Source organism: Dendropsophus ebraccatus, chromosome 9 (assembly GCF_027789765.1).
Source record: "Dendropsophus ebraccatus isolate aDenEbr1 chromosome 9, aDenEbr1.pat, whole genome shotgun sequence".
In the NCBI taxonomy this organism is placed as follows: Eukaryota; Metazoa; Chordata; class Amphibia; order Anura; family Hylidae; genus Dendropsophus; species Dendropsophus ebraccatus.
The window spans coordinates 88491126-88515065 of NC_091462.1; the positions used below are offsets into that span (position 1 = coordinate 88491126).

Here is a 23940-nt window from a genome sequence, read left to right on the forward strand (position 1 = left end):
GACAGAACAGAAGCCGCTATTTTCTAGCATCATTATGCTCCTGTTCTTAGAGGGGATTTCTAGTAACGTCCCCTGTATGGCTATCTACACCTCATATTTGGCTTGTAATAAAGTACTTTCATTACAACCCATATGTTGTCAATTACTTTATAATGACAAGCAGTTCTTATAGATTCCCATAAGGAAGCTACAGGGCAACTATGATAAATGGGATTATAAAATCATTATCCCGAGTCAGAGCTCCAGGGCATAATAACATGACATTAGTGAGCACTGACGTGCACTAGTGATAAAGCTTCACACATTCCCACACTCACTGTCATTACATTCCCAAATGTTTCCCAGTATGTTTTACAAGGGTTGCAGACGCTGAGCACACCCTATGTGATTGACATATACAGACCTCCTAGTACACATTCATACATGCATGCAACACGGCAAACATAATAAACATAGATAGATAGACAAACAGACAGATAGATGCTTCCAGTAAAACAGCCTTTACTTACGTTCTATAGCATTCTCTCATGGCACCCCGTCCAAATGGCTATAAAGAAAACAATACCCATGAAATACTATCAATAACTTTATCAATAACTAGCATTGAAAACTAAATTAATTCTTGTAAATTATTTATTGGGAACATGTAATGTGGTTACCTATAATAAGTTAACCCTTAACCATAACCCTGTACTCTCCCCCCTTAGTTAACACTGGTCATTTCCACCTTAACATATTAGATGTTTGCAATTCAGAAAATCAACAACCCTATGATCTTATATGTGAATTGGCTCCAAAATGATCCCATGATGAGGAATAATCCCTTGTTTCACTCAACATTGGCCTCTAGACGACAATAGCCAGGAGGACATAAGAAATAAGAGTGTATACCAACCTGAGAGGCCATTTTAATCAGCACATCATCCTGTACCCACTGGCCAGAGACGGCGTTGTACCTGCCGACAGAAACAGCAAGATTATCTGAGGGGTCTTTGGTAATAGCATAGATCACATTTTCTTCCAATGAAATGAAGAGGGAAAACACTGGATGTCTCTAATGGCGGTTCATCTCTCCTGAGGAAAAAAGCATCAGGCATATTGCAATCCCACTGTCCGATCCTTCTCTCCCCAGCCTTTAACGGTCGAAAAGCCCCCATACACAATAAATAGTCGGCCAGGAGTTGTTCTAGGCCTAGTACACGAGGGATCATGTTAAGCATACAGCTCTTTCTTATGGTTTATATCCCACTTCATTATACACACGTATGCACAGTACATTTATCTATGAAGCATATGGAATTGGTAATAGTGACTTTGCATTGTTTTGCATAGACAGACTTCATATCAGGGACCAACGCTGTTCTATTCTTGGCCATTTAAGGATGTTATAGAGCAGCTGAATCCTATGTAAACACATGGCTATGTTTAGCACAGTCTTGGAGCATGGTCCCCATACGACGTGACACAAATAAAGGACATAAATAATACAGATGTCTCCCTTTATAGAGGCTACATGATAAATTATAACACTGGCCATACAAGCAACTGAGGGATATGCGTTCTCTTATGGCCCTATGACTTTGGTTAAGTGGGACAGTCAGCGACAGCAACCATGTCCACTTACTGTTACTTGATCATACTCATCATATGTTTTATGTTATTTTACTGGGTTAGTAATGGCCTGATGTTGTCCAACAGAGTGTAGACTGTGCAAATGCAGATAGGTCAGACGGTCCACATTAGTCTATGGATGAGCCCCGCTAATCTAAATACACCAGATAAGTCAATCAAACCTCTATAAACACATCTTAGAATCACAGACATTAATTTCATCGCTTATTATACTACTGATAACAGTCCCCATTAATCCCCAGATAATAGGCGGCTAATGACAATTTGATTACATTATGCATCTACTGTCAACAAAGGAATTACAGGCATAGACGTAACATCCATTACCAATATCCTGATAAATGGACCAGCACTCGGCAGTGTCAGAGCACTAACCACTAGGCATGAAATGTTTTATCGCACTTATTTTTGCCAAGAACCTGATGCAATCATTGCTTTCCAGTAGCCAACTCTCCAGAGGTCTGAAAAGGCTACGTAGGAGAGATGTAGCAGAGCTGCAGGTGTCACTTAAAGGGAAGGTGTCTATGGGAAATTATCTCTTGTTTATGTTAAAGGAGAAGGCCCGCGAAAATTTTTATTTAAAGGGGTAGTGCGGCGCTAAAAAATTATTCACAGAATAACACACATTACAAAGTTATACAACTTTGTAATGTATGTTATGTCTGTGAATCGCCCCCTTCCCCGTGTCCCACCACCCCCACCCGTGTACCAGGAAGTGTGTGGGGCATTATACATTACCTGATCCATGTCGAGCCCGTCCACCATCTTGTGCCAAATGTCATCTTCGGACGGACGGCCGAATCGCTAATGTATAATGCACCACACACTTCCGGGTACACGGGCGGGGGTGGTGGGACACAGGGGATGGGGGCAATTCACAGACATAACATACATTACAAAGTTGTATAACTTTGTAATGTGTGTTATTCTGTGAATAATTTTTAGCGCCGCACTACCCCTTTAAGTATTGTATTATCCCCCCAAAGTTAGACAAATCCCCAATAAACACTTATTACGGGAAATGCTTATAAAGTGCTTTTTTTCCCTGCACTTACTACTGCATCAAGGCTTCACTTCCTGGATAACATGGTGATGTCAGGACCCGACTCCCAGAGCTGTGCAGGCTGTGGCTGCTGGAGAGGATGATGGCAGAGGGATGCTCAGTGTCCCTCCAGTGCCCTGTGTCCCTCAGTGTCCCTCTGCCATCATCCTCTCCAGCAGCCACAGCCCGCACAGCTCTGGGAGTCGGGTCGTGACATCACCATTTTATCCAGGAAGTGAAGCCTTGATGCAGTAGTATGAGCAGGGAAAAAAGCACTTTATAAGCATTTCCCATAATAAGTGTATATTTGGGATTTGTATAACTTTTATGGGGCAGTACAATAATTTAATAAAAATATTTGCGGGACTTCTCCTTTAACTTTTATGTTAACCATTTCTTTTAGGAATTTTTTGTTAATGTGTTTTCTTTCTATTTTGCAATCTATAGGACCAATTACAGAAATCTTGCACTTGAAATGTCAACATTAAAGGGGTTATCCAGCTTTTTAAAAGTTTTTATATATTGCTCCACTCTTGTTAAAAAAATAAACATGTTATGCTTACCTCTCTGCGCTCCCCTGGTGTCCTGATGTGGCCTCCCCGGTATCCCCAACTGACTGCAGCTCCATTATTTCCGAGACTGACTTGTCTCAGGAGTGACAGCCCATGGCTGAAACAGGACAGCACCATGGCCTGTGATGAGTTGAGCGGGTTGTCACTCCCAAGACAAATGCAGCAATACATAACTTTTTAAATGCTGGATAAGCCCTTTAACCCTAAAACTAAGGACCCTATAACATGGGACGATTATTGTGTGAAAAATCGTTATATCTTTCGAATTTAAGTGATAATCGTTTTGTGTAAATTCAGGCAACGATCAAACGACCAACAAGAAATAGTTCATGTGTTGTTGATTTTGTGCTGACACCAAAATCATTGTTAGTCGTTCGCTAATCGTTCAGTGTAATTCCACATTGTTCGCTCTTTTGCTGGGCTCAGATGGAGTAAGCAATCGAAGTAACGATCAAGAAACTAACGACAATTGTTCTGTGTAACATGGTGAACGACTTCAAGTAGTTCTCGTTTGCAATCGTTTGTCGTTAATTGTTCAAAAATCGCTTTGCCTAAGTTAAAAATTTGTTTTGCCCATGATAATAATAAGAAAGCTGCTGTAAAGTGATGTATACAGCATAACCTCTTCAAAGGTCACAAAGTATGCCCAGTAACGTTTCCCATTTATGTCAAAGGGGCAGCTCCTGACTTTTGTTGCTTATGTCCATCTCTAAATGCTGTTAAAGCAGCTCAGGCAAGATGGCTGCCTTCATTATAATTTATATAATTTAATTATGAAAAATTAAAATAAGAAAACAGAAAGATATTAGAAAAAAAAAAAGAACACGTTTCCAGCATGTGACTCTACAATCTAGAGAGCTTGCAGTAGTTTTATCATCAGGCCTATACAATAGCATTATGATATCACCATCAGTTGTGACACATAGTCATTTCTGCTACATCTGACCAACTCAGTTCTACATCTGTACCTTAACAGTACCTAAAATTACATAAGAAATGTCACTAGTGTAGCATTTTAGGAGCTCATATCCTTTTCACAGATGACTTCACACGTATGTTACTTTGGTAACTCTGAGACTACGTGTCATGGAAATCCCTTCCAAATTTACTGGAACATTCCTGGAATACAACCAGGTTTCTAAGAGCATGAGGCAGGCAGACATAAAATGTTGGCATCTGGACAGGGTGCTGGACTTGACTTGCAGGTTACTGGGATGTGATGTGTGTTCCTACTCACAGTCAATGGCTGAATGCAATGGAACTTCTGCAAAAGACCAGGCCTTGATAAGACCACCATCTATACCAGATATCTTATGGCAGATTTCAAGTCCATAATTTCCAGTGTATACCAGAGCCCTCTAGAAGACCAATTTCCAATGCATTTTTATGTCAAAAGGGTTCTTCTCACCTCATATGTATGATTGCGATTCTATGGGTCAAAATCCTCTGACACATCATTTAGATATGTTAGAAGTCTACATAGGGGGGTACTTGTAATCCTACTGATGTTAAAGAGGCTCTGTCTCTATCTCCATTGACATCATAGAGGTCAGAGGACAGTGGACAGTCGTGAGGGCCCTGTATACCCAAGATTGACGACCGAACTAGCTGCGAGCAGTGGGTATGGGCAATTAAAATCTAAAGTCCCTATTACACGGGCTGATGGGGAGGAACAAGCGAGCGCCAACCTGTCAGATCAGGGCTTGCTTGCTCCTCATTCCCCACTCGCTGCCATTGCTATTACGTGCGGTGCCAGCGAGTGGGTCAGAGCAGGGAGAGGGGGGATGGGAAGCTGCAGGAGAAGCCCATAGGAGATTACACAGACCAACAGTAAGCAGGCCGTTGTTATCATTCAAAAATCTTTAACATGTTGAAAGACAAGGATCAGCTGACATTGTGCATGTGTAACGGCTGATAATCGGACGAATATGGTTGATAATCGCTTGGTGTAATAGGGCCTTAAGGTATATGGCGACCTTTTGAGTCATATTGGGTTAGTGACCCCAAATGTCTGACAACCCATTAAGGACTCCACGTCCAGCTAAAGCCATTGGTACATTTTCAATAGCTGTTGGATAAAAGTTCACCCGTAAGTTGTCTCTCCATATCCCCCATACACAAATACCTTGCACTGTATTCTAAAAGGGGAGAAGGGAGAAAGTCACTATCAGACAGCTCTGGGGATGGCTTATTTTACAGAGAACAAAGCCATCATGACCAACCCTTAGGAGAGAGTCAGGAGGCTCCCATACACATTCTATGGTTGGCCAATCTCTCCAGTCATTAAACATTAAACTTTTGAGCTGTTACGGACCTGTGTCGGATTGCATGCTCTGTATCAATGTCTTCCAGGTGAAATTCGGCCCAAGGATCAGGCATCTGCTTGGCCTTTTGGATAGCATGTTTCCAGGCCTCCTGTGGAAGGCAGACAGTAGGTGCATTAGCTTAAGAAAATAGAAACAAGTATTAAAATGTTATTTAGTATGTGTCAATGAGTGACTTCTGGTAGTAAAGAACATCATACGATAGTAGACATTAAAGGGGGTGCTCTAACACAATGCGGTCAGTGCATGTCACAGCCTTGAGCTTTATCAGTAGATGCTGTGTGTAAGGGCCCTTGCACACTACGCGGATATCACGCAGATAAGCTTCAGCAGATTCTGTGCGCTAGACCACCTGTATTACACAGTTCTCACTAAGGCTAGTGGGCTCTCTGTGTAGTGTCTGACATCTTGGTTCCTCCAGAGCGAGGTTCCTCTTTCTCTAACTGCTCTTCACTTTTGCTGGGAGATGAAGGGCCTGAATACAGTACCCCCTCTGTTATCCCAGAATATTGTATTTGAAAAGGGGCTTTCTAAATCAGAAAAGATTTTTACACAAAAGCTAGTTGAAAGCAAATGCTTTTACGGTTGTCACCCTGCAATACTGGTATGTAGCCTGCAGCCATATACATAACATAAAAGACTGCTATAGAGACGCTCAATGAGCACTGGGGGTGGAAGGAGTATTTAGATATATATATATAGTATATAAGAATCAGCATATACAAAGTCATATGATACATTTACATTCTTGTGGCGTTGTGAGAGATGGAATGTATGACATTATGGGAAGCTATATATGTAGGATACATTACATGAGATGAAACATACAAGCAGCTATTATCCTCAAGACACCGATTCTATGTGCTTCTAAGAGGAACTGTCTGCATTCCCGACCTGTCTGGTTTAGTAACTACTTGGATTCCCTTTAATATAACAATTATCGATCATTTTTTATTGCTGCTGTTCTGTTAATTGACAACAGGGTGTTACCAGTTAGAGGTGTGTGCCTATCTCATCCAATACTATCCAATCAGTGCTGACAGTACAAGACTCTTTAGGGACACAGTGGGAAGGGTAAAGCCCAGTTGTCAATTTATTCATAAATCTCCAGGAGGCAAAACAGAGCAAAATGTTAATGCATTGCTATTTAAAGGACAACTCCAGCCAAAAAGTATTTTTTAATATGTTACTACATAAGCAAAGTTAGACAAATTCCTAATACACATATAGTGCTATTACCCTCAATTTCGCAGATCAGGCAGGCTTCAATTTCTCTTAAAAAAAAGACAACAACCTGATTTATACCTGAAGGGTCCAGCAGGGGGCAAAGTATATGTAGAGATTTGTCAGGGCTGCGGCGGCGTCCCGCGCTCCGGACCGCCGCCGCACCCCCTCACCCTGTCCTGCAGCCGGCGGTGTCCACATGCAGGGACCCGGCGCTGCTGCCACTTCGGCCCCTGGGGGCGCCTCACCTCGCCCCGCTCCTGTCCGTCGCTGTGCCGGCCAGCGCGCGCGTCCCCGCCTCCTAGGGCACACACGCGCCGGCTGTCTCAGAGTTAAAGGGGCAGTCCGCCCCTAATTGGTTGCTGCCCACACACTCTCTTATAAATTCCAGCCCTGCCCCACCTCAGGTGTTGGAGCCTCTACTTGCTTCCCATAGCGTTTGGCCCAGCTCCCTGTTGTTCCTGAACTCAGTCCTTGTTCCTTGTTACTGTTTGCTACCCGGTCCCTAGTCCCTGTCCGCTGCTTACCCTTTGTTCCTGAGTACTGTCTGCCTCCTGCGGTTACGCCTACAGACCTCTGCCTGCACTATCTCCTGCCTACTGCTCCTGCCACGCCTTGCCTGCCGTCACTAGCAACCAAGGCAGGGGTAGCGACCTGGGGGTCGCCTGCCGCAGCAAGTCCATCCCGCCTTGCGGCGGGCTCTGGTGAAAACCAGCGGCCCTTTAGACTCCGCTCCCTGGTGAGGTTAGTACTATCGCTAGTGACGGTTCAGTGGATCCACGACCAGGCGTTACAAGATTACATATAAAAACTGATAATTTATAATTTTTTACATGTACAGTAATTTCTACATATACTGCGCCCACTGCTGGACACTTCAGGTATAGACTGGGTTGTGACATCACAATTTTTTTAGAGAAATTGAAGCCTGCCTGATCTACTAAATTGAGGAAAATAGCACTAGAGGTACATTTCCCATAATTAGTGCATATTAGGAATTTTTCTAACTTTGCTTATGTAATAACATATTAAACAATACATTTTGGTCAGAGTTGTCCTTTAATGTGGGATATACGTATTAAAACAGACAGATCAGGTGACAGATCCTTTATAAATATATCTCAAGTGCAATACACCAGTGAAATGGCTACAACACAATATCCAATGACATGCTATTAGCATATACAGATATCTTAATAATATACTGTATATAACATTAAGATACATAGAAATGAAAGAAGAATTTGGCACACAGAATAAGATACCAAGTCTCTGTAGTGACAATGTCCAATTTCAAGTTGCACATACCCGACCTCGCTCAGTCAAGCAGCCATGCTTAATATTGCGTTGTTTGTCATTCTAGGAAATGCACGAAAAGCATTAATGCACCATCACCCAGAGCAATACATAAAGCACATACATAACAAACACAATGCACCATTACGTGATTAGCACTCTTATAAATCCCATTTAATATTTCACATTAGAGAGAAGACAAATACAGTAAAAACACATTAATAATAGATGTGCTCCGACTCCAAACAAGCTTGACCTAATACTGGCAATAAAAGGAAACTCGACCCATTTGTTGCTTCTAATCCTTATTATAAATTCCTCTCGATTGTTACTGGCTAAATCCCCTTTTGTACTAAAACATAATCTCCCTTTCTCTGTATGTTGGGAGCCTCAGTCGGCCAAGCACAGAAAGCATCATGGGAAGTAAGGAATGAATAGAGTTCAGGTAGGAGGTTAGTGGCCAGAGACACAGATGTCATCATCATGGGCATTTAAAGGTCACCTCCAGTCATGTTGATGACCACTAGAGATGAATGGATCTTGGGCATGCTTGAGTTTGTCCGAACCTGAACGCTCTGCATTTGATTAGTGGTGGCTGAAGAAGTTGGATGCAGGCCTAAGGCTGCCTTAGAGACATGGATATGGCGCCATAGGCTGTATCCGTATTTTCCAGGACTTCCTAGAAATGATGCTCAAGATTCGATCATCTCTAATGACCATATGTCTGACCAGAAATGTAAACCTGACAGTAGACAGATTTAGGATTGCAGGTCTCTGATATCACAGGAAACAGGAGACAGAGGAGACCAGGGATCACTGGCAGGCAGTACTGTGGCTACAGGGGCCGGGTAAGTATAACTTTTTTCTATTATTTTATTATTTTCTCAACACTGTGTCCATCTTTTTTTTTTTTGCCCGGACTACCCATTTAAGAGCAATTGTGAGACAGGACCTGTACAACTTTGTAGTCATAGTAAATGGGGTGTAGCAAAATGTCCTAAAGACACAGTGCTGTAGTTGGCAGTCTCCTAGTAAGAATAGTACCTTTTGGTAATTTGTCCGTGAATAATCAATGCTGCCTGGCCTCCTGCTCGCTCAGTCGTCAGACAGTATATGCCATCAGAGGACTGATCTGCAATCAGGTATAGTTGAAACTCACAGCCGGTGTTGGAGCTGTGGTCTAGGGGTCAATCATCTGTCTAGACACCAGCAACAGTTTGTTTTCTTTGGTTCAAATCCCTTAATGTAAATGAAATATATGTTGTTTCTTTTTTTTCTCATTTTTAAAAGTGCAAAGAATTCCCAATCAGGTGCAAATTTATTTGCTTGTTTGTTTGTTTTTTTAAATACAATGAGAAAAATAAATATATTAGGTATTTATATTTTATTTTTCCCATCATTGTTTTAATTAAATAAAAAAACTAAACTAATTTGGACCTGATTGGGAATTCTTTGCACTTTTAAAAATTATACAATAACAAGATGGAAATGATCAATCAGGGGAATCGAACCAAAGAAAACAAACTGGTGCTGGTCTCTAGACAGATTTACCCCTAGACCACAGTTCCAACAGAGGCTAGGAGATTCAACTATACCTGATTGCAGATCAGTCCTCTGTTGACAGATACTGTTTGACAGCTAAGTGAGCAGCAGGCCGGGCAGCATTCATTATTCATAAAGAAGAGTGAGGAGAAAGGAGTGGTGATGGGTGCTAGAGTGAGGCACAGCTCCTCTCTGACTCTTTGTTACAGTAGGAGAACTGAGATTGCACATAATCCACTGCAAGGACAAATTACCAAAAGGTAACAAGCTCACAAGGGGACTGCCAGCTGCAGCACACTGTCAGCACCTCAGGGCCCGGGAGCTTACAGATTCCCTTTCAGCAGAATGAACAACCAAGGACTTCAACATAATGAAGCATAAAAAGTTTTGACACACGTCAAAATTTTAATCCATTGGGGTCTTAGTCCCCCACTAATCTTTAGATATAGCCAGGAGAAGCACGGACTAAGCTCTTCCCTGACCATCACAGCGCTCATTCCGACTCATTACAGAAGCTATTGGTCTATGGTCTTCTGCAATGTGCTGCTGTGCTCTTTTCCTGGCTATATCTAAAGATGTGTGTCAAACTTGGCCAATCAAATCTTTATCTAGAATATATGATTTTACTGAGGCTCTCAGTTCATGCTGAATGTACTACCCTGACATATCCAACTATATGCCATACTTTGCTATGACTATACTGCTACATGAATCTATATGTGGAGAATGTGTCTATGCTACAGTATATATGCACTGCAAACATAGTGAGATCATAACTTAAATATGTCTCCCTTTTTTGCATGTATATAGTTGTATATGTATCACAGCTAGTATTCCAGCAGTTTTAGTGATATCTATTTCTTTGTAAAGAAAAGCGCTCACTGTAAAAGGACCCTAACAGATCTGGCTGCAATAGTTTGGCTTCCATTCATACTCCTAACCACAGTGACACAAGGACAAGACTCCGGGGAAAAGAGCACATTGCGTTTTACTGAAGCTCAATAGCAACCTGGCCTAAAATAAACTATTTCTGGCTAATAAGCTATATGGTAAGGCTGCAGTACTGTGTAAATTATAAGGAGTGCACGTCCTCTATGCTTTCCAGTACAGGGTGGGGGCAGGGACTGTACAATGATAATTACAAGAAGTTCAGGAAACTAATCCCCAGATATCAACGGAGCGGATTGTGTATAATCCCACACTGCTAATCTGCTTCCTTTCACTGGATGTGAAGGAGTGGGAGAAATAGGTATTATTAGAGGTTTCACATGTTGAGGTCTTATATGAGCAATACAGACAATTCCTGCCAATACGTCTTATTAAAGGGGTTATCCAGGACTAGAAAAAGCACAGCCGCTTTCTTGCAAAAACAGCGCCATTTTGTCCCCAGGTTGCGTAGGGTATTGCAATATAGCTTAATTCACATCAATGCAATTAAGCTGAAAAAACACTCCCAAATGAGAACGAGAACTTTTTTGGAACAAAGTGGCCATGTTTTTCTAAGCCTGGATAACCCCTTCTACTGGCAATAAGAGCCGCTTACAAGGGTTTTCAGCAGGACCCACAGAGACGGGTTAGTCAGTGGCAGGTCCTATGGGGTTGTTCAGATAATCGCTCAGTCCACCTTTAAGGGTGCCATATTTGTTGTGCACATTAACAGGGCTTCAGAAACACCCGCTCACATGATGCAGAAATAAAGGGGGCAGATTGGAGGACATGTTGTGACCATCCGCAGCGTGCCCTATGTCTTGTGGACTTGCTTTTCAATGCAATAGATGAAATGCCCAGCTAAAGACTGCTAAATCTCCATGTGCATGTAAGGCCTTGTGTACCAATGTATGTTGTCTCTCCTAATACATGACTGTATCTATATTCAGGTCAGTCTGCTGTCATCTGAAGCACGTGGCTGCAGAGGATATAACAATGGAGGGCAGATGTATGGGATCTCAGGACTAGAGTGATCTAAGAAGGCTGGGGGATGCAGCCGAGCAGAAACTGGTTCTGACTAGTTATACTTGAAGGTAACTCCCTCTCCATCAACCTGGCAGCTTCTTCTTACGCTTCACTAACCCTTGTGTCCACAGCCCAACTCCTCTCACGTTCCTGTTTTCTTCAGAGCAATGTCAACACAATGGCCGACGTAGGAAAAGAAACTTGCTTTGCCCCATGCTAAAAAATATAGCGTAGAATTTCTTATCCCCTGAATACTAAAGCCTGGCTATAATTCTTTGCATTTGTTTTTTTCTGAATGTTTTAAAGCATGAGCTCACATCTGAAAACCTAAAGGAAATCACTGGAGAATTGCTTAAATTACAATCCCTTAAAACAGGGATGGGGAACCTTCGCCCCTACAGCTGTTGCAATACTACAATTCCCATCATGGCTAGAGCTTTGGCTGTCCAGTGTCCTGGCATGATGGGAAATGTAGTTTTGCAACAGCTAGAAGACCAGAGGTTCACCTATCACTCTAAAACAATTAGGGAGACTTATTGCTCCCGCACCGAATCCCATCTGCTATCTCTTTCAATGGGAAGCTTTGCGCGCCTCCGCTCTCATCGGCTCTCCACTTAAAGGGGACCTGTCACCCCAGCTGTCGGTGTAAAGCCCGTCCAACCCCCCGGTGGAGCCCCTTATACTTACACCCCTTTGGAAGTCCTGGTCCTGGACCCCGCCCCGCCGCCCAGAAATCCCCCTCGGAAGCCGTGCGCGCGCTCACCAGAGATAGAGCAGTCTTTCTCTATGGGTGTCGAACTCATCTCTGGTGAGCACGCACATGGCTTCCAATGAGGATTTCTCTGAGGTAGGATAGGGTCCGAGACAGGGATTTTTAGGAAGGGTTAAGTATAAGGGGCTCCACCGGGGGGTCAGACGGGCTTCACACCGACAGCCGGGGTGACAGGTCCTCTTTAAAGAATTGACATGACAATCCTTTGAGTGGAGAGGTGCTTACCCTCCAGCTTATGTGGGGGCAACACTTTTCATTGCTTAAAGGGAAACTACAGTCATAAAGACACTCTGATATACAATTTATATTATGACATCCTGCGAGGAAGCATGTGGCTGTGCAATGTCACATGCCCCCTCATGGGATGTCATGATATGAACGGCATCTTTATCAGGAGGGGTCGGGGGTGATGGCACTTATGATGGCACCTAGTATAACAGTCCCAGTAGCGTTATGTGGCTTATCAATGTGATGGCCCCATATATTGCAGAAATGTCAATGTGACAGGTAGTGGACATCCCCCCCAATGACCCATCCCTTCCTGTTACAGACATGGATTAGAAGCCAGCTGTGAACAGCACATCCGGCTGTGTATGGAGATGATACAAGGCTACGTGCTGTGTGGCGAGCATCTCCTGTGACAAAGCATGGAGGCAATGCATAGAAAACATCTGCTCTCTGTCCTAGTGAAGTTCACTGACAGTCTGAGACCTGCAGCATATAGTTATTGGATTAAAGCGTCTAGATCGGTTGATGTCTGAATCCATCTCACTGGAATGGGAATGCATGCAGATAAAGCCTTTTCATTTCTGATAATGTAAAATAAATCAGTCAGAATCCACAAGTTGTGTGTTGCCAACCATAAGTGATCCCCACTCCCACGATATCAGTATTGCATGCAACATAGTAACGCAGCACATGCAGACTGGCTCACAATATACAGGCAAATCCATTTCAATCAATCTGCTAAGCAAACATAGATACAAAGATATAACTTTATGTTATCAATTAACACCTGTACAAATAAATAGGTTATATATGTGTTAAAGGGGTATTCTGTTATGAATGGTTGCAGTCCAACCTCTGGGACCCCCTGTATTCCTGAGAATGAAAGAGCTGCAGTGCTTAGTAAGGGGGCATTCACACATTCCGCGATTCCAGTCTGTAGCACATCTTCTGTGCATGGACCGTAACAATGGAACGTAAATGCCCCCAATGCTGTATTCTCTGCCAAGTTTTCCCAGTGCATTGGCAATCTAGCTACCTGGCAGTAGTTGAAGCCTCCTTAAAGGGGTACTCCGGAATTTTTTTCTATTCTATTAAAAAATCTCAAGTCTTCCAGGGCCTATCAGCTGCTGCATGTCCTGCACGAAGTGGTGTATTCTTTCCAATCTGACATAGTGCTCTCAGCTGCCACCTCTGTCTGTGAAAGGGACTGTCCAGAGATGGAAAGGTTTTCTATGGGGGTTTGCTGCTGCATTGAACAGTTCCTGACATGGACAAAGATGGCAGCAAAGAGCACTGTGTCATGCTGGAAAGAAAATACCACTTCCTGCAGTGCATTCAACAGCTGATAAGTACTGGAAGACTTGAGATTTTTAATAGAAGTAAATTACAAATCTATGTAATTTTCTGAAACAAGTTGATTTGAAAGATTTCTTTTGCTGGAGTACCCCTTTAGTTCACTCTAATAGTAGCTGTGAATGATGAAGCAGCGCTATATAATTGCTGTGGCCCCTTTATTTTCAGAAGGACAGGCTCCAATAGGTCATGAAGTAATGGGTTAGTAGAAGTGCTAAGTACAGCTGGCAAAGCAAGCGTATGACCTCTGAAAGGCGCATAAACCCTATTATAATTTAAAGGAAATGTGCAAGATTCTCTAGATGCTGTATTCCTTTTGTAATGCCCCAATATCATACTGAATTAAAGGGATTGCTCAAGGGGATTTTTTTTTTATAAAAGTGTCAGAATTCTTTGTCATTTACCAAAACATTTAACTTGCTATTGAGACACCTTAAAGGGGTCATCCAGTGCTACAAAAACATGGCCACTTTCTTTCAGAGACAAAACGACTCTTGTGTCCAGTTCAGGTGCAGTTTGCAATTAAGCTCCATTCACTTCAATGGAACTGAGCAGCAAAACCTGCACCCAAGCTGAAGACAAGAGTGGTGCTGTCTCTGGAAGAAAGTAGCCATGTTTTTGTAGCGCTGGACAACCCCTTTAAAAGTTTTGATCAGTCTGGATGTTGACACCACAGTTAAAACAATGCTTACGATATTGAGGGGGAAGCGAGCGCCGACAGGGCATTGCAGTCAGCGGCGGTCTGCTGCTGCCACTATTACATGGAGCAACAAGCAGTAGACCATCACTGACATGAACGTCTTGTTACAACGTGTTGAAAGACCAAGATTGGCTGACATTGTGCATGTCAGCTGATCGTGGCTTTTTAAAAGGTCTTATTACACCAAACAATCATCGTCCGGAATGGCCGGCAACTGGCCAAGCATGGCCGATAATCGCTTTGTTTAATAGGCCTTTTACTCTCCCTGTCTCACGGTGTCCCCGTCTCGCTGCTGGATATGGATTCTATAGTTAGTCTATGTCAGGAAAATGTTTCGTGCAGCGAGGAGATGGGTGGTTCTAGATTAAATAAACATTACTCACTTTGCTAATCCCCACACACTGCCGTCCCCACTGATCTCCACTTCCACAGGAAATGTCCACTCACCCAGTCACTTACCCCAGTGACCACCAGTTCACCCAATGAGTGTTAGAACAGCAGTGATGAGGAGGTTAGTATTGTAGGTAATGCTTATTGTAACAAACACCTGTACCGTCAGACAACCCCTTTAATGTGTGGTTACTATACTAGTAGACCCCCTTTACAAGCAAATGCAAATAACTCCATGCTGGAGGACACTAGCTGTGCTGTACACATGATCTCCATTCGCACAGTGTACTTTAGCCCCTCCCAAATGATTAGTCAGCGACCACTTGACTGAAAATGATTGCGTCACAGTCTAAACTAACAATTGATCATAAACAGAAAGTAAATTCTTGATGCACACCCTGAAGTTGAAGGAGTTCCTGGGAGATGAGCTGGTCCCATACTGTGTTTCCTTTGTCAGACTACCAAACAAGCGGTTCTTTTTTGTCTTTGTCCCATGGGGTGATGATATATCATCAGTGATGGGGCAGATGAAGTAATTATCTTCTTCATCGCTGTCGGCCTTATTGCAATCTGAGCAGTGGTCTTTCAGCACGTGAGAGTTATCCAGACCCTCCATGCTGAAGATGAGGTCTTCGTCTGCCATGGTTGCTGAGAAATGGGGATTATTCGCTGAATGAGTGAAATAGCCAGACTGCTGCTGTAGAATAGCATTCAGGAGAGGGCCTGCAAAGGAATACGTGACAATTCATTAATGTGGCACCAGGACAAGCCAGAGGTGGCAACTGTACTGTACTTACTATACATGCACGCTCACCAGCACTACTGTCAACACAATGGCTCATAGGCCAAGTTATGAAGAGATCTACTGCAAACATAGGATCTGCCAGGCAAATCTTAGAATATGGTAACATCTTGCATAAGGGTATAATATACTGAGGGCTGTCAGGAATATGTATATACAACTAATAATTCATAATGATTCCCTATGCACATGAGACGGGAAGTTCAGATAGGCAAATGTCAGGACTCCCTAAGGCTGCATCCAACTTCTGCAGGCACGGGGAGTCAAATACTGAGCGTTCAGGTTTGGAAAATGTTGCCAAACCCGAACAGTTCGGCCTCTCCACTCAACACTAACCAAGACGTGAGCTAGACTGATAGTTCATACAGGAGGCTGGTGACTATATTGAGCTGAAAAGTACACTGTTTAGTCAGAGTACCTCGTATTGGTAAAGGGGTTATCCGGCGCTACATAAATAGGGCCACTTTCTTCCAGAGACAGCACCACTCTTGTCTACAGTTCAGGTGTGGTTTTCAATTAAGCTCCATTTACTTCAGTGGAACTGAGTTACAAAACCTGCACCCAAACTGGAGACGAGAGTGGTGCGGTTCCTGGGAAAAAGTGGCCATGTTTTTGTAGACACGCATAACCCCTTTAATTAATTTAGCAAAGTGGAGCCCTCTTCCTGCATTTTTTTTAGCACACCCTGTCAGGAAAACATTGATGAGACACTTGCAATCGTCTGTCTTCCTTATAGGCTAAGAAGGTTGCACCATCTATTAAGAGGGGTAGGTGGGTGAAAATGAGACGGACCTTCCTCAAATCAGATCCCATTGCAGACCCCTGGGTTACCTCTATGACAAATACATAAATAATCCACAGCGCTATAGTCTATTAAAAAGTACTATGTATGTGTCAGGAATGTGCAGTAAGCCTGGTGTGAACTGGGTCTGTTTTTACTTTTTGTCTGACACACCCAGTTGCTTTTCAGCCTGATGGCAATGCAGAAGTTACACTGCTCACTGCTAGCCTTGATTGCTGCAGCTGAGCAGAGTTGTTTGATGGACACATGCCTCTGCCTGTCCGGAACCTTGAAGATCAGAGCGCTGGTCCAATGGGGACTCGGACCGGGCTCTTGATCCTCATAAATGAAAACAGAATCAGTCTTTCCCTGCTGGCTATTAAGGTTCATACCCTAATCCCAGCTCCCCCTGTCTATTCCTGCGATCCCCGTACCTAATTTCTCTGTTCGCTTGACCTGTTACCTGACCTCCCGCCTGACCTTTGACTATCTGTTGATCTCCGATTTTGTACTGCGTTGCCCGTTTGGTTCTGACTTGGTTTGTTGATTGCCCTTGTGTTTTTCTGTTTGTCTTGTTCTGTGTTACACTTATTCAGTAAAGGGAACGTCTTCGTGGTTGTCCGCGGCTGCCTAGGGCCAATTGAGGCAAGTAGGTAGGGACAGGGGGTGGGTTCAGGCTTAGGGCCCACTGTCTCATCTTGTCCCTACCTCCGCCTGTTGACGGTATGTCAGATATTGAAAACAGACAAATAAAGTACGTTTTTATGATTATGTGCACAGTTAATGTCGCTCACCCAGTCCTGCCAGTAAAGCTTCTTTCCATAATGGAATACAATGTGAATGTGTGGAATGTGGACTAGCCGAGCACACTCTGTACTGAAGCGAATGCTTATAACATACGGGATTAGCAACTTAAATTTATTAGTGGGAATAAAGCCAAATATCTATTTTTATAGTAAACGGACAGTAGTTATGTATCCTCCATTACTGATGCTTGCTGATAGGTATTCCTGTACACAGCTGTATTTAGGCTGCAGTTTGCCTTACAGGTCACCCACCCCATAAAGGTGCATTGGGCTCTATGGTAATCTATGCCTCTGAGTTCACATTTTGTATCATTGTTATTTGCACTCCACGTGGGAGAATATATAATCTCATATACAGCACCTGACAGAGCATTATATGACGCTTCACAAAGTCCATGCCATGTTCTGCCCTAAATATTTCACAATCATTGGAGGTCCCCACAGTCGGACTCTCACCGATCAGCTAGGTATCGCTGGTCCCATGGAGAGGGGATAACTTAAAAGGGTTATCCAGTGCTACAAAAACATAGCCACTTTCTTTCAGAGACAACACAACTCTTGTCTCCAGTTCAAGTGCGGTTTGCAATTAAGCTCCATTCACTTCAATGGAACTGAGCAGCAAAACCCTGCCCAAGCTGGAAACAAGAGTGGGGCTGTCTCTGGAAGAAAGTGGCCATGTTTTTGTATTGCTGGATAACTCCTTTAATATTAGGGAAACCTCTTTACACCAGATACCAGGATCTTACTCAGATGAAGGTAACCCATTTCCAGCCTCATAATAGAAAGTAGTTGTCATCACGTTAGGGTGATCATTGTCTGTCTCTTAGACGCAAGAAGGAAATAAAAATAAATAGTACATACACGCATTCTTCAATGGTTACTTGACAAGCGGTAAATTACAAGAAGGTGTGCCACGATGCCAGTTCTTTTTTATTTGCATACATTTGGCTTACAGTAACAACACTTCTCTATCTATTACTTCTCTTAATGGGGTAGTGCGGCGGTAAAGAATTATTCACAGAATAACGCACATTACAAAGTTATACAACTTTGTAATGTATGTTATGTCTGTGAATGGCCCCCTACCCTGTGTCCCCCCCCCCCCCCCCCCCACCCGTGTACCCGGAAGTGTGGTGCGCTATACATACCTGTCACGTGCAGACTCGTCTCCGATCTTCAGTCAGTGATGTTGTCTTCGGACGGCCGGGCCGAATTCCTCCGACCATCCTGAGTGCCGGCCGCCCTCTGTCTCGTCATCGGCTGCTCAGCTGAGCCAAACTGTGCTAAGCCAATCGTGGCTGAGCATCTGATGACGCTGAAGAGGGCGGCCGGCCCTCGGGACAGTCGGAGGGATTCGGCCCGGCCGTCCGAAGACTACATCACTGACTGAAGATCGGAGACGAGCCGGCACGTGACAGGTATGTATAGCGCACCACACACTTCCGGGTACACGGGTGGGGGTGGTGGGACATGGGAAAGGGGGCCATTCACAGACATAACATACATTACAAAGTTGTATAACTTTGTAATGTGTGTTATTCTGTGAATAATTCTTTACCGCCGCACTACCCCTTTAACATATGAGGTGAGATGTCTCATGAATACCTATGGTTAGAGTGGTATCACTCTGTCTTCATACCCCACCTCTATAGGCCCTTTCTTTCCTCTTGTTGGACTGGTCCACATGTCACATAGGAAACCGTTTCCTGCTGTATTATCCGAACCAACTCTTAAAGTGAATGTACCACCAGGCCCGGGCTGAAGCACTGGAGGCAGGCCGACCCAGCCCCAGTGGGAGGAACCCCCGGCCCTCTATTACAATCACCTCCCATTGGGGGTAGGTCGGCCTGCCTTCAGTGCTTCATCCCGGGCCTGGTGGTACATTCACTTTAAGTCTTAGCATTAAAAACAGATTGCCAATGTGAACACAGCCCAACTACACTAGACTAGATCTTTTCTTTAAAAAAAAAATTCCTCCTATAAATTGACAAGTGGGTGTGACCACTTAGGGGCGTGTCCCTATACACTCACACTGTCCAATCAGTACTAACTGTGTTGGTACATAACCCTCTGACAAGGGGAATAGGAGTAGAAATTTTTATAAACATGCTCAGGAGGAATAACAGAGAAACATCTAAAAAAAAAAAGTAAAAAGGGGAATAAAAGTATTTATTAGAAGTGGAACCTACAGGATATAAGTAGTGACAGCCTTATTATAATGTAAAACCGTGTTTATAAATTAGGTTCACATTGGCAGCATGTAACAGGATTAAAAAACGTAGAGAAATATATATAAAAAATAGCAATAGCATACAAATGTATGCTATTGCTATTTTTACATGAACGGCTGTAAAAATAATCCACAAATCTGCATGGGTCTAAGTAAATATTCCAGCGGCTAAGATGTCACTGCCAGGTAGCAGCAGGCGCATCGGAGGGGATGTTTAGTTTGGTAACGCTTGCTATTTGTATTACTGGGTTGCTATGAATATGTACAGCAATATGTAAGCATAAGGGAAGACCTAATTGTTAGAAAGCCATAATAAGTTCTAGAAATAATTTACCTCTACGAGATAAAGACGTATATACTATATAACATGTACTTATACAGTATATACAGAGGAGACTTGTTATGTATCCTGGGATTATAGAGAGATGTAGTGACCTCCCTTTTATTCTCTAATGCACAGCAACACACTTCACTATTGATCTGTGCCAGTGATTGTCAAGGGCTATTCATGCAAGCCGGGGGCGGAGAAGCCCTTTAATAGAGAAAGCAAGGGAATGGAGCCTTGGGCCTTGGTTGTACATCTACAGCCTATTACATCACTTGACTTTATTAGCCTACTGTATATGTAACACATTCAGAACAATATTTCATAATACATAAGGCATGAGAAGGGACGATTTCATTTGAAATCCAATAGTGACGCAACTGAAAATCCATCCAGAAAGCAGCAATAGAAGGCCTCTGACATGTTACATGCAGGGCTGTATTGGGAATAAAAAGCAGCCCAGGCTGTAATGACTGGAGTCGTGGAACTGGTGTATTGCTGCTAGATATGGCGTAGGCCGCAAAAGGGAGCGGAGTCTGAGGGACCAGTGGTCTTTATCAGTGCCCACTGCAAGGCACGATGGACTTGCTGCGGCAGGTGACCCCCAGGTCATTACCCCTGGCCTGGCTTGCTCTTTAAGGCTATGTTCACACTACGTAAGTCTCCGGACGTAGCGCGTTCCGTGAATAAGCGGCCAGAGACTTATGTAGTTTGTGTACAATAGAAAGTATACGATGTATGGCTGCACAGTTCACACTACATAAGAACTTACGCCCGGATCATAGGCGGCACCATAAAAAATGAACCAGACCATTGTTTGAGGACAAAAATGCCGTAACCTACGCCCGTAGCGTAACATGCGGTCCCGTACGTAGTGTTAATTTCTTCATTTTGCAAGCTTTTTGTGCCGATCCAAAAGGTTCTGTGGGGTGTCCGGGGCTAGGCGAAGATATCCAAGTAAAAGACCGCTGTCAGATCGCTACGTAGGGCGCTCGGGAAGCGTAAGTAGACTACGGGCGTAAGTTCGCGGTCCGTACGTAGCCGGCTGCAACTTGCATAAATTCCTGGCCGGAGTTTAACACGTATATGTCCGGCCGCGAAAATATGTGGCCGGACATATACGTAGTGTGAACATAGCCTAAATCTGCAAGAGCCGCTGTGCGCGCCCTAGGAGCCTCTGTAAGTGGGCTCTGGCATCTGCTAGAGGGTGATGGCGGGGAGAGCAGGTGCGGCCCAGGACACAGGTCACTGCCGCACCCATAACACAGGCACATACCCACCCTTCTGACCCATCTGGCATTTGCCGGAAATGCCAAATGACTAGTCCAGCCCTGGTTACATAAAGTACTATGCAGTCCACTTAGCCCTGAGACTTCAAGAGGAAAGGTGTCTCCATCTAGTCAATTTCTTCTATGGATAATAGTTTGGGGGTATTTAGCAGGGGACTACTCTCTATCACAACCATATGGCAGGGTTTATGGACAGGGGGAATGCTGGGAATGCTATTCCAGATGCATCGTAGTTATTAGTTCAGCACTGGGAAACAGTTATTTCATGTACGGTTCCAAATACTTTATAAGATGGGAATACCTCTTTAAGAAGATCATTCCACAGGGTCAAATGTCAAAAATTAAGGATAGTTAAAAGTAACTAAATGCCTTTAACATGTCAGACAGCTGCCCATATCCTTTACATGGCCCAACCACTATGCAGACAGGACCATATAAACAATTGCTGGATTGTTGGTGCAGCCGTTTACATCCATTATTGTTGGCAGCCCATCACCTATAAACATTGGGAAATGCTCTGCCGAGTCTGACAAACAATGACACAATCTAAAACTACCTAGATAGTATGCTAGAAAGAGAAAGGGGAATACAGCGCACGGCGCACATAGTGTAATTCTGCAGGGTAGGTTGGTGTAGTAGTGAGTGATAGAATATTGCTCACCTTTGCGTGTCGTGCTACGAGCCCGACACCGCCAGATGCTTTAAACGCTCGCTGCCCACCAGGGGTCCGACTAGGTCGGTAGAAGAAATCGGTGTGCAAGATCACTTTATCCAAGCAGGATACGTGGTGTACTCTGGTGTCCGGCGCTGAGCGGATTTTCCAAAAATTTTCAAGGAGATGATGGAGTCGTAGTATTAAAATCTTAAACTACTTTATTGCATGACGTAAAATAAAATACGTTTCGAGGAACATGCCTCTTCATCAGATAATTGAAACCATATGGACAAGCTCTCTATTTATAATGGGCCGGGGCGGGAGATTCAACATTCAAATTTCCCGGGGTGGACTGTCATTGGCTGTGCTCTCATCTTCAGTCTACTCTCATTGTTTACTCAAAACATTGTAATGTTCTTGGGAAATACGTGCTTGTACTTAATCATAAATAAATATATAAAAATACATGAAATAAATACATAAAAACATAAAAAATACAAACTGACATTTTACTGTGTATATACATACACCAACACTTGTTGGCTTTTGATATGTGTCTAGTTCTAACTCTAAATCCTTTACCTGGAATAAACCTGCCGGGTGGTGAGCTGGCAAATGTCCCGACCCCAGCAGCCGGCATCCCATGTTCAAATCCCCAACCAGACAGGTTCCAGTCGAACAGCTACTTTTGGTTTTTTTTTTTTTTTTTTTTTTTGTTTGTTTCTTTGTTTTTTTGTGGGAGTTTAGAATGTTTTCTGCACACAATATTATGCTAGAGACTGGTGGGGAATAGATTCAAAGGATATTAAATAATAAAATGAAATGAATAATAAAATGAAAATATAGTCTTCGCGGACGCAGGTAGGTGTTCCACTGTATATAAAAAAAAAAAAAAAAACCTATTGTTATGAAGTTTGGTTACTCAATCATTTCTGTGATCTCGTTTAAACGAGATCACAGAAATGATTGAGTAACCAAACTTCATAACAATAGGTTTTTTTTTTTTTTTTATATACAGTGGAACACCTACCTGCGTCCGCGAAGACTATATTTTCATTTTATTATTCATTTCATTTTATTATTTAATATCCTTTGAATCTATTCCCCACCAGTCTCTAGCATAATATTGTGTGCAGAAAACATTCTAAACTCCCACAAAAAAACAAAGAAACAAACAAAAAAAAAAAAAAAAAAAAAAACCAAAAGTAGCTGTTCGACTGGAACCTGTCTGGTTGGGGATTTGAACATGGGATGCCGGCTGCTGGGGTCGGGACATTTGCCAGCTCACCACCCGGCAGGTTTATTCCAGGTAAAGGATTTAGAGTTAGAACTAGACACATATCAAAAGCCAACAAGTGTTGGTGTATGTATATACACAGTAAAATGTCAGTTTGTATTTTTTATGTTTTTATGTATTTATTTCATGTATTTTTATATATTTATTTATGATTAAGTACAAGCACGTATTTCCCAAGAACATTACAATGTTTTGAGTAAACAATGAGAGTAGACTGAAGATGAGAGCACAGCCAATGACAGTCCACCCCGGGAAATTTGAATGTTGAATCTCCCGCCCCGGCCCATTATAAATAGAGAGCTTGTCCATATGGTTTCAATTATCTGATGAAGAGGCATGTTCCTCGAAACGTATTTTATTTTACGTCATGCAATAAAGTAGTTTAAGATTTTAATACTACGACTCCATCATCTCCTTGAAAATTTTTGGAAAATCCGCTCAGCGCCGGACACCAGAGTACACCACGTATCCTGCTTGGATAAAGTGATCTTGCACACCGATACCTAGGTAGTATACAACTTTAAGTGTCACTGTCGTTACAACTTTCAAAATCTAAACCAAAAGTACATGTGATATAAAGCAAGGTTTCAATATACATTAATATTTTTTTTTTAGTTTATAGAGAACACGGCACTTCCTGTTTTCTGACTCTTTTTTCTCAAAGAGTCAGAAAACAGGAAGTCCTGTGTATCCCAGGCCATCTGAGCGCTCAGAGAAGGCAGTCATG

General features: G+C 43.0%; 1 protein-coding gene across 2 annotated transcripts in view; it reads right to left on the reverse strand.

Moving 5' to 3' along the window:
• EEF2K (eukaryotic elongation factor 2 kinase) overlaps positions 1–23940 on the reverse strand; it is a 59015-nt gene that overhangs the window by 29122 nt on the left and 5953 nt on the right. Inside the window, exons 2-6 of one of the 2 annotated variants that reach the window (XM_069983786.1) lie at positions 15426–15751; positions 8103–8153; positions 5561–5661; positions 896–956; positions 510–547 (exon numbers count right to left, since the gene is read on the reverse strand). In XM_069983786.1, the coding sequence (XP_069839887.1) occupies positions 510–547; positions 896–956; positions 5561–5661; positions 8103–8153; positions 15426–15671 (497 nt within the window). In that variant the 5' untranslated portion in view covers positions 15672–15751. The remainder of the gene's footprint in view (positions 1–509; positions 548–895; positions 957–5560; positions 5662–8102; positions 8154–15425; positions 15752–23940) is intronic. The other variant, XM_069983787.1, reaches the window with a different exon arrangement.